Source organism: Saccoglossus kowalevskii, chromosome 8 (assembly GCF_978046115.1).
Source record: "Saccoglossus kowalevskii chromosome 8, keSacKowa6.1, whole genome shotgun sequence".
In the NCBI taxonomy this organism is placed as follows: Eukaryota; Metazoa; Hemichordata; class Enteropneusta; family Harrimaniidae; genus Saccoglossus; species Saccoglossus kowalevskii.
In genome coordinates, this window is record NC_140648.1 from 7,011,889 (window position 1) to 7,024,718 (window position 12,830).

The following is a 12,830-nucleotide window of genomic DNA, read 5'->3' on the forward strand; positions in this document are numbered from 1 at the left end:
TCAACCCCTTTTGTATCTCCTAACTCGAATATGCCATGCAAGTGTAATATCGTACTCACCTAAACAGCGTACGAGCAAGAAATTAATTGCGAGGGCAAAGGATTTATCCGTTTCTTTCACTGACCTAGGAAAATGAAATATAAATTAAGCGCACGGTACTTAGAGACTCTATATTCCAGGCACCCAACATGTCTTGGTATGAGTTACGTTTTTTACTGAGTTCACTGGTAAAATTTCTCGACCCTTATAAGTTGATTATCGGGACTATCGAGGTGGCTTATATCATGGTTATTTGCCAGTTTAGACCGAATTTATGGGCGATAAAGTCGTCAACATTGGGCAACCGCATACCTGATTGTCAACATAACAGCAGGAATTTCTCTAGCACCAGACGTAATGGCGAAGAGAAACAATATGACAGCAAAGATGTAGAATGAAGGACAGGTCTGGCCTTCTTGGCATGCACCGTCCATTGCATGCATGTCTTCTGTGTCGTTTGATTTAATACACGAACAATCAATGTACGACTGAAAAACATCAATATTATGTTATCATAACTTTACTATCTGAAGGATCAACTTAGGCCCTCCACTGGCCCTATATCGTTAATTTCACAATTGTATAGTATTCACAAGTTTTGTAATGAGTACACGTTTATTATTTATACAACCTGTCCCAGTTATTAAACAGACTTACCCCATTATCGTTCATTTGCGTACACCCAGCATAGCAAGGTGACATATACGTTTCTCCATTGGAACCACACACAGGCCGATACACACCAATCGAACAATGACAGTTCTCGTTACAGGGCAATGTATTCTTGCCTCCCATCTCACTTTGAAAATAATGGATACAATAGTAAGCATATCAAACACTGACAATTAGAAGTAATATATTCATTTTGCCCCAAATAACGACGCCGTCAGATCAAATTGTAGGCAATGACACAATTGAATTTCAGCATATTTAACTGTAGTTCATTAGATTCCTCTCATTGCCTCTCACATATCCACCCTCCCTTTCGACACAATTCAGTTTCCTCTTTCTTTCAATAGTGTAAACCAAAATTTTTATAGATTGTCATATATTGTCCCTAAATGCCTTGTTAACATTTAAACTGAATTATTAAACAAAAATGTGTGCACTATATTGTCAGTGAATTGTTTTTAAATTGTTTTTATTTTACCTCACACCGTTAATATCCACGCTGTTACATCCAAATGGAAACATCATCGCACAGAATATAATGGAAGTCCCTACGATAACCACGAGGAATTTGGCAATTCCAAATTCACCCAGCTTGAATCGATTGATCGCATATCCGCCTAGAAACGTTCCGATTCCATAAGGAGCTGTACATGCCAAAGCTGTTTGAAAATTTGAATTCAGTAATATTAATAAATATTATTAATTACTATGGTGAGCATTCTAATAAAATACTATCAAATACAAGAGAAATGACGGTATGTACATCGTAGTGAGGTTTGAAACCGCACAAGCCGGAATATTTAAGTTTGGTCTATATGTTTGAACCGTTGTGTAAATTGTCGACCCGTGTTTGACTGTGTCTGTAAACATTTGATGAACTAGTAATACAACAAAATCCCATTCGCACGCATGGGCATGTCTGTTATTCATACTTCCACTTTAACACTAGAAACACTTAATAAAACGTTATCGACAATTTTTAGAATGTGAAAAGCGAACTTCAGTTAATCCTAAAATATCGATAGGTGAGTACCTGTTGTGGCATTTGCAGCTATGGACGACAAATTAAACTGGACCTCAAGGTATTTTGGAAGAAACATAAGGATCCCCATAGCGACGCCAAGATCAAACGCGAATGCCACAGTTACTAAGATGAAGTAAGGATTCAACACTAATCTGCATAATGTTCTTGGAAAATCTGTAAATTATACAAACAATAGTGTGTATTACTGCTACTAAAAACATTGAGTTAAACATGTTCAAATTGACAATTTTCTTTTGTTTTTGTGACACCAAGCTCAAAATCATTGTTATTCGTTTACACTAGTCGTTGGAAAGATACTTCAATATGCATGTATATTTTTTTCATAATTATCTGTACGTTTTGTATACTTTTGTATTAGTATTTTTCTTCTACAGACAATTTTGACCAGCATCATAGTTGCTCACGATTGACTCGTAGAAGAACTGCTCTGGTAACAAAAAACAACAAATCAATCGAAATAAATCAATAATAAATCAAGACTAGGGTAGTCTCCGAAGAGAACTACGTTTCTTAAATTAGTTTTTCGAAAGTTTGGTCCATCGTTTTTTCAAATTAATAAATATTACAAACACAATGTAGTGTGAACCAAAGTTAATACAAATGACTGTACTACCCTGTGCCCTGGACATAGAGCAAATAAAAAGGGACAAAATGGTTTATCTGCCACACCTGCGGCAGTCGAATAAAATCAAAGCAGGGATGGTACTGAAAAACAGTTTGGATCATCCACGATACTGCCACATACAATGAAGGATACAAAATGTCAAACCCCAAATACAGTATAAAAAGAGTTCAAAATGTTCCCTTTATGCTACCAGTTCTAAATGCTGATGAAATTAGAGGAGACTCCAGAGATGGTCTGTCGATGTAAATCGCTGATTGGTTTCTACGACAAGTGGAATAACAAACATTGAATAGAATCACTAGGTTTTCTAATCAATTGACACTGAACAAAATATTCCTTAGACCCACGTGCCTATGCGGGAGATGCGCATCACGATATCAATGAATACAATCACTAACACTGCACCATATCATGCATTTATAGTTAGTGGGGTTATCAGACGTTCAAAAAGCTATCATCAGACTATCATCTTTTAACTCGAGCATAATCGAGTCATTCCATAATACAAAAGTGTTCCATTTGTTGTGTAAGTATTAGTTGGTATGAAGTAACACCCATGAATGTATTATTGCAGATTTTGACATGCTGACCAATAATTGCACAGCTCTATGCTCCAACAAGCATTCAGTCACTGAGTGAACATACCCCACAGGCCTTCTGTCCATGAAGACTATTTTTCTAATGACGCTGGAGTTGAAGTGAAATCAAGGATATGATATTTGAAAATCTAAGGCACTTTACATATAATATGTATAGACGATAACGTATTCATATTGACGGTTAAACCAGAAGCAAATTCACATATGTTCAGAAATGCAGGAAAATAGGCATCATACTAGAATACAATGTTTCTTTGGTAGTGGGTCCAGTCATTTTTTTACTGCCAGATGGATCACGAATGCCAGTAAATATGCTTGAACAATCATTCGCCCTGTGCACCAATACATGTAACTTAAGCTCTATAACATCCCATGTGGGTTCATGCTAATCAAATTCTGTCAATCAGTGTTTATTTGGAAATGTGGGCAGCCTTAACTAAGACACCTATAGTAAGAAAACAATGGCCTTCACAAACTTAATTCTAAACAAAACTTCCTATGGTGATAGAGTTTCTAACATGTTTAGTTATTTCACATTCTCTAAATGCAAACATAATTGCTCTAATACCAACATGGTTTCACTAGTAAAGCAATAATGGACCTTTAGACATATTCCGTAAGTTCAAACCTTGGAACTTACGCATGTATTAAATTGACTACTTCGTCATTCGATGTCACTCATAGCTACAATATGTAAAAAACAGTGTAACGAGACAAACCTTTTAGGCTTCGAATAAAACCACTACCAGTAGCTTGAACATTTTTCAGGCTTTCTTCGTCTTTATCAGCTTGTTCATCCTTTTTATAATTAGTATTTGTTTTCCTGGTAATTGGCTTTAAGCGATATTTTTTCAAATCTTTTGGCACAAACCAGAATGTTAACGCACAAATAACCATAGGAGGTATAAGAAAAGCGCCCCCTAACCACCAAGCACCGATCCACTGAGGGTCACCTAGCTTAAGGTAGACAGTTTCCATGTTTACCCGATTAATGTCGACAAACACTGAAGTACACCCAGCTGCGATGATGAAACCAATAATTGGACCAAAACCCCACATCATATTAATAATTCCTAAAATGATAAATTTATGTGATATTATACATACAAATATTTACTGCGATTTAATTGAATATTACGAAGAAATGACCAAATCGTGGAAAAAAATGAACACAATAAACTATTTCCAAATTCTTACCAAATATATTGGTCTGCATTAGTTTGCAGAAATTGAGAATGACAGTGAATGTAGATACTTACCAAGATATATCGCAGTTGATGTGTGTTTTGTCGAGTCATCTACAAAGGCACTTCCCAGGGTTAAAATAGGACTATATCCAACTCCCAGCAAGAGGGCGCCGATAAACAGGTATAGGTATGCTGACTGGCTTTCATCGGCTGCAGTTTGCTCCTCTAAATCACAACTCCAAGTTTCTTCTAAAAGAGAGCCATTTGCATGGTCTGAATTTTGTGGTCGCTGCTGACACATGTTCGTTTCTGTGGTTGCATTCGTGATTGTTGAGTCGTTACCTGGAGTTTTGTACACGTATGGACCGAGAGTGAATTGAGGCAGAGAGGTAATCAACATTCCAGCTGACATGACTAAAGTTCCGGTGCCAATCCAACGTGGTCGATGGCTGCCCGGGAGACCACCGAAATATCCACACAGTGTGATCGTGATAAGTGTACCAGCTTGGTTAATACTAGTGAAAGAGCCAAGTTGGCGGCTGCTTAAGTTATAGCGACGTTCAGTAGTTGTCAGCACCCCCATATTGTAGGCTAGCATCATTCCAATACATGCAACGGTGATGGTTAGAATCCCCACGAAGAATCTCACATCACTTATGAAACGTTGGTGGCAGGCTAACTGTCGCGGCATTTCCACTGCCTCCTTGCGTGGTAGCATGCTGTCCAGTGCCCCCATTCCTTGAGTAACTAACGCATTTTTGCCATCAACCAGCCTGTCACTATTTTTCCCATCTGATGATTTCCCATCAGTGTTCTTGACTTCTCCCAGAGGTAGAGAATCCGTTTCATTATGCGTTGTGTGCATGTTGCTATGGCGAAAATCTTTACAAATATAAACATTTACAACTTTATCTCACATATAAATTTAAATCATTTTACACAAAATATAAACATTACACAAATTTATTCATCCCCAACCTTTTTTTTTAAATCGCATCTGTAATACAGCTTTCCTATAAATCGCTACCCTTTTTGGCGGGTGTGATCGTTTGACAGTAATTATTTCATTGACGGAGGAACACAGTTTCCTACATCACGCATAAGCGATTCGTTGCCATAGAGGGCGCAAATTACATTACTGCTGCATTCATTAATAGGACGTCGTGTATACTCATCGACACTAAATTGTTCTTAAATCTTTCAAACTCAAATTTATGTCATCATTCAAATAAATAAACCTGTTTTTTCAGATTATTTTGTTAATTTTGGGTAATTCCAGATGGTAAAAAATAATAACGAAGGTAAAGGTGCAATGTGAACGATGTTTGTTGATGGCTATAATGGACTATGATTTAGTATGACCTGAACACACCGTTTTGTAGCACATCCCAGTATTCCTTAAAATTATCTCATACGTGTTTGTACAGTTGTTTGGTGCGCACGGTAACAGTCACCGCATATGTGTATTAGTGGTTCTGATTCTTCATCTAACGAATACTGTTCCGTGTCTTGTAAACGCAACATTTTAGTTTAAGATACATAATAATATAATTCAATCTACTGTTTGGAGTATCAAAAATCAACATTAGTGGGTGCAAATATAAACAATGTGACAACGGAAACGATGCTATCGTCGGTAAAAGGTTCGTTCAAGATAGGTACACTGTGAATATATTTCTCAACATTGAAGAGACTTTTCGAAACTGAAGCCTATTGCGTATAGTCTTGTTTTTTCTTGTTAAGCATAAATGATCGATCTAATCAGCTAAGAATATGGCTGTCACGGTGTGGCTACGTTCAATATGTTTCTATAGATTTGCATTCCTGGTGTGTTTTGAACAGATTTCTAATTTTCTTGTCTGTTCCAAAGAAGACTATTCTATTTCGAACTTACGATATATGAAGATATGAAAACAGATTTAATTATTATTAATTATTATTATTATTTTGTGGAAGCATACATTTTACCTCAGAATCTGTAATAGACTACTATATAATAAATAATATACTTTACAATGTATGTGACTTTGTATGAATGGCATGGATTCATATTTACAGACTGCGTGTTGTGTAAACATATATTATTTATAAAAAGTGTACCACCGAAATTACAAAATCATGATATTCAATTTGAACAACTAATGTCCGTCAACTAACACCTTGATGAACTGACCGTTAATACCTTTAATTCAGATCAAGAAGAACTGACAGTTACTACCTTTATTTCAGATCGAGATGAACTGACAGTTACTACCTCATAAATTCAGATCGAGATGAACTGACAGTTACGGCCAATAATTTAGATCGAGATGAACTGATCGTTACGGCCTTTAATTCAGTTCGAGATGAACTGACAGCTACGGCCTTTTATTCAGATCGAGTTGAACTGACAGCTACGGCCTTTAATTCTGATCGAGATGAACTGATCGTTACGGCATTTAATTCAGATCGAGATGAACTGACAGTTACGGCCTTTAATTCAGATCGAGATGAACTGACAGTTACGGCCTTTAATTCTGATCGAGATGAACTGATCGTTACGGCATTTAATTCAGATCGAGATGAACTGACAGTTACGGCCTTTAATTCAGATCGAGATGAACTGACAGTTACGGCCTTTAATTCAGATCGAGACGAACTGACAGTCACTACCTTTAATTCAGATCGAGATGAACTGACAGTTACGGCCTTAAATTCAGATCGAGATGAACTGATCGTTACTACCTTTAATTCAGATCGAGATGAACTGACAGTTACGGCCTTTAATTCAGATCGAGATGTACTGATCGTTACTACCTTTAATTCAGATCGAGATAAACTGACAGTTACGGCCTTCAATTCAGATTGAGATGAACTGACCGTTAATACCTTTAATTCCGATCGAGATGAACTGACAGTTACGGCCTTTAATTCAGATCGAGATGAACTGACAGTTACGGCCTTTAATTCAGATCGAGATGTAGTGATCGTTACTACCTTTAATTCAGATCGAGATGAACTGACCGTTAATACCTTTAATTCAGATTGAGATGAACTGACAGTTACGGCCTTTAATTCAGATCGAGATGAACTGACAGTTACGGCCTTTAATTCAGATCGAGATGAACTGACAGTTACGGCCTTTAATTCAGATCGAGATGATGACAGTTACGGCCTTAAATTCAGATCGAGATGAAATGACAGTTACGGCCTTTAATTCAGATCGAGATGAACTGACCGTTAATACCTTTAATTCAGATCGAGATGAACTGACAGTTACGGCCTTTGATTCAGATCGAGATGAACTGACAGTTACGGCCAATAATTTAGATCGAGATGAACTGACAGTTACGGCCTTAAATTCAGATCCAGATGAACTGACAGTTATGGCCTTAAATTCAGATCGAGGGGAACTGATAGTTATGGCCTTAAATTCAGATCGAGAGGAACTGATAGTTACGGCCTTTAATTCAGATCGAGATGAACTGATAGTTACGCCCTTTAATTCAGATCGAGATGTACTGATCATTACTACCCTTGATTCAGATCGAGATGTACTGATCGTTACTACCTTTAATTCAGATCGAGATGAACTGACAGTTACGGCCTTAAATTCAGATCGAGATAAACTGACAGTTGCTACCTTTAATTCAGATCGAGATGAACTGACCGTTAATACCTTTAATTCAGATCGAGATGAACTGACAGTTACGGCCTTTAATTCAGATCAAGATGAACTGACAGTTACGGCCTTTAATTCAGATCGAGATGAATTGACCGTTAATACCTTTAATTCAGATCCAGATGAACTGACAGTTACGGCTTTTAATTCAGATCGAGATGAACTGACAGTTACGGCCTTTAATCCAGATCGAAATGAACTGACAGTTACGGCCTTTAATTCAGGTCGAGATGAACTGACCGCTAATACATTTAATTCTGATCGAGATGAACTAAGTTATACAACCTGGAAAATAGGTTTTGTAAGCACCAGCATGTCGTTGTTGGTTCGTCGGTCACAGTGAACTAAACAAACACACCGTGTATGAGGCATTGTGACGTCATTGAATCGGTCCAAAGTACAGTTTTAACCCAAATATGCGAACTACTGCAATATTTCAATACAAGGGGACCGTGAACTGGAAACGTGGACTCTCTGTCAGTGCCCTGGTACGGTTACACTCTGTTATTCAATACACATTGTATAAATAGGAAGAACAAGTTACTCAAATGTTGAGAAATGCACGACAGACAATTCTTGTTTTGCCTTTATACTCGATGATAAATTATATATCTTATACGTACGATCACAGTTTGTTTAACTGTGGCCGGAGTAATTTAAAATAGCTAAATTCGTGACCATTCTATTCTAGGTTGTGTAGTTCCACCTACCGTATAAAACGTTATGCTGATCCCAGTGTTGAGGTAGATGCAATAGGTTACCTATCTGTGACGTTAAACTGCTCACATTCCATTGCTCATTAGTGTTCCGATGATAGTCAATGCTGTATCACTTTAGATCTGTTAACGTAAAACATTTATTTTCAATAAGATAATAATCTCTGCAAAGTTGTAGATCGGATTATCAAGCCTCTGCGTTGGTAATAGTTAGCAGTCTTATTTCATTCATCGCATCACATATAGATTTTGCCATGGAAACGGGTCAAAACACTTGTTTAAAGTTTGTGTTACAACTGCGACAGTTGGCACAGTGTAGTCATGCATATAATGTGAATGACAAGGACGTAAATATGGCTGTATTCTAGCCAAATTATTAGCCAACCAGACATTCTTAGAACTAAGTAATTAGCCAATCAGACACTCCTGGAGCAAAATTATTAGCCAATAACATATTCCTGGAACCAACGTATTAGCCAATCCTACATACTTAGAACCAAATTATTAGCCAATCAGACATTCTTAGAGCCACATTTTTAGCCAATACACATTCTTGGAACGAAATTATTAGCCGATCAAACATTCTTGGAACCAAATTATTAGCCAATACACATACTTAGAACCAAATTATTAGCCAGTCAAACATTCTTGGAACCAAATTATTAGCCAATAGACATTCTTAGAACCAAATTATTAGCCAATCAAACATTCCTGGAACCAAATTATTAGCCAATAGACATTCTTAGTACCAAATTATTAGCCAATCAAACATTCCTGCAACCAAATTATTAGCCAATAGACATTCTTAGAACAAAATTATTAGCCAATCAAACATTCTTGGAACCAAATTATTAGCCAATAGACATTCTTAGAACCAAATTATTAGCCAATCAAACATTCCTTGAACCAAATTATTAGCCAATAGACATTCTTAGAACCAAATTATTAGCCAATCAAACATTCCTGCAACTAAATTATTAGCCAATAGACATTCTTAGAACAAAATTATTAACCAATCAAACATTCTTGGAACCAAATTATTAGCCAATAGACATTCTTAGAACCAAATTATTAGCCAATCAAACATTCCTTGAACCAAATTATTAGCCAATAGACATTCTTAGAACCAAATTATTAGCCAATCAAACATTCTTGGAACTAAATTATTAGCCAATAGATATTCTTAGAACCAAATTATTAGCCAATCAAACATTCCTGCAACGAAATTATTAGCCAATAGACATTCTTAGAACAAAATTATTAGCCAATCAAACATTCTTGGAACCAAATTATTAGCCAATAGACATTCTTAGAACAAAATTATTAGCCAATCAAACATTCTTGGAACCAAATTATTAGCCAATAGACATTCTTAGAACCAAATTATTAGCCAATCAAACATTCCTTGAACCAAATTATTAGCCAATAGACATTCTTAGAACCAAATTATTAGCCAATCAAACATTCCTGCAACCAAATTATTAGCCAATAGACATTCTTAGAACAAAATTATTAGCCAATCAAACATTCTTGGAACCAAATTATTAGCCAATAGACATTCTTAGAACCAAATTATTAGCCAATCAAACATTCCTGTAACCAAATTATTAGCCAATAGACATTCTTAGAACCAAATTATTAGCCAATCAAACATTCTTGGAACTAAATTATTAGCCAATAGATATTCTTAGAACCAAAGTATTAGCCAATCAAACATTCCTGCAACCAAATTATTAGCCAATAGACATTCTTAGAACAAAATTATTAGCCAATCAAACATTCTTGGAACCAAATTATTAGCCAATAGACATTCTTAGAACAAAATTATTAGCCAATCAAACATTCCTTGAACCAAATTATTAGCCAATAGACATTCTTAGAACCAAATTATTAGCCAATCAAACATTCCTTGAACCAAATTATTAGCCAATAGACATTCTTAGAACCAAATTATTAGCCAATCAAACATTCTTGGAACTAAATTATTAGCCAATAGATATTCTTAGAACCAAATTATTAGCCAATCAAACATTCTTGGAACTAAATTATTAGCCAATAGATATTCTTAGAACCAAAGTATTAGCCAATCAAACATTCCTGCAACCAAATTATTAGCCAATAGACATTCTTAGAACAAAATTATTAGCCAATCAAACATTCTTGGAACCAAATTATTAGCCAATAGACATTCTTAGAACCAAATTATTAGCCAATCAAACATTCCTTGAACCAAATTATTAGCCAATAGACATTCTTAGAACCAAATTATTAGCCAATCAAACATTCTTGGAACTAAATTATTAGCCAATAGATATTCTTAGAACCAAATTATTCGCCAATCAAACATGCTTGGAACAAAATTATTAGCCAATAGACATTCCTAGAGCCACATTTTTCAGCCAATTAGACATTCTTGAAACCAAATTATTAGCCAGTCAGACATTTTTGGAATCAAATTATTAGCCAATACACATTCTTGGAACTAAATTATTAGCAAATCAAACGTGCTTGGAACCAAATTATTAGCCAATCATACATTTCTAGAGCCACATTTTTAGCCAATTAGACATTCTTGGAGCCAAATTATTAGCCAGTCAGACATTCTTGGAACCAAATTATTAGCCAATCAAATATGCTGGAACCAAATTCTTAGCCAATTAGACATTCTTGGACCCAAATTATTAGCCAATCAAACATTCTTGGAACTAAATTATTAGCCAATAGATATTCTTAGAACCAAATTATTAGCCAATTAGACATTAATGGAACCAAATTATTAGCCAATCAAACATTCTTGGAAGCAAATTATTAGCCAATCAGACATTCTTGGAACCAAATTATTCGCCAATCAGACATGCGTTGAACCAAATTATTAGCCAATCAAACATTCTTGGAACCAAATTATTAGTCAATAGACATTCTTAGAACCAAATTATTAGCCAATCATACATTCTTGGAATCAAATTATTAGCCAATCAGACATTCTTGCAACCAAATTATCAGTCAGTCGGTCATTCTTGGAACCATGCCATGCTTGGAGTCATCTGTGTGACGCTATAGATTAGTGTGACTCTAGGGATGTCTGCTATAGATCTGTGTGACTCTTGGGTTGCCCGCTATAGATCTGTGATTCTAGGGTTGTATGCTATAGATATGTGGCTCAAGGGTTGTCTGCTATCGATCTGTGTGACTCTAGGGTTGTCCATTGTAGATTTGTGTGACTTTTGGGTTGTCTGCTATAGATTTGTGCGACTCTAGGGTTGTCCGCTATAGATCTGTGTGACTCTAGGATTGTCTGCTATAGATTTGTGTGACTCCAGGGTTGTCCGCTATAAACCTGTGTGACTCTAGGGTTGTTTGCTCTAGATTTGTGCGACTCTAGGGTTGTCCGCTATAGATCTGTGACTCTTGGGTTGCCCGCTATAGATCTGTGATTCTAGGGTTGTCTGCTATAGATATGTGGCTCAAGGGTTGTCTGCTATCGATCTGTGTGACTCTAGGGTTGTCCATTGTAGATTTGTGTGACTTTTGGGTTGTCTGCTATAGATTTGTGTGACTCAAGGGTTGTCCGTTATAGATCTGTGTGACTCTAGGGTTGTCCGCTATAGATCTGTGTGACTCTAGGATTGTCTGCTATAGATTTGTGTGACTCTAGGGTTGTCCGCTATAACCTGTGTGACTCTAGGGTTGTTTGCTCTAGATTTGTGCGACTCTAGGGTTGTCCGCTATAGATCTGTGACTCTAGGGTTGTCCGCTATAGATCTGTGTGGCTCTAGGGTTGTCTGCTATAGATCTGTGGCTCTAGGGTCGTCTGCTATAGATCTGTGCGACTCTAGGGTTGTCCGCTATAGATCTGTGCAACTCTAGGGTTGCCTGCTATAGACTGATCTGTACAACTCGATGGTTGTCCACTATAGATCTGTGCGACTCTAGGGTTGTCTGCTATAGATCTGTGTGACTCTAGGATTGTCTGCTATAGATTTGTGTGACTCCAGGGTTGTCCGCTATAACCTGTGCGACTCTAGGGTTGTTTGCTCTAGATTTGTGCGACTCTAGGGTTGTCCGCTATAGATCTGTGACTCTTGGGTTGCCCGCTATAGATCTGTGATTCTAGGGTTGTCTGCTATAGATATGTGGCTCAAGGGTTGTCTGCTATCGATCTGTGTGACTCTAGGGTTGTCCATTGTAGATTTGTGTGACTTTTGGGTTGTCTGCTATAGATTTGTGTGACTCAAGGGTTGTCCGTTATAGATCTGTGTGACTCTAGGGTTGTCCGCTATAGATCT

At 36.8% G+C, this 12,830-nt stretch overlaps 1 protein-coding gene across 1 annotated transcript; it reads right to left on the reverse strand.

Moving 5' to 3' along the window:
• LOC102808175 (solute carrier organic anion transporter family member 2A1-like) lies at positions 1-5,032 on the reverse strand. The gene is made up of 7 exons (XM_006816762.3): positions 4,240-5,032; positions 3,700-4,053; positions 1,745-1,909; positions 1,190-1,370; positions 697-838; positions 352-527; positions 1-124 (listed from the first exon to the last, which is right to left on the reverse strand). The coding sequence occupies exons 1-7, from the start codon at positions 5,030-5,032 to the stop codon at positions 1-3; spliced, it is 1,935 nt and encodes a 644-aa protein (XP_006816825.3).
• Between the last annotated feature and the right edge of the window lie 7,798 nt (positions 5,033-12,830).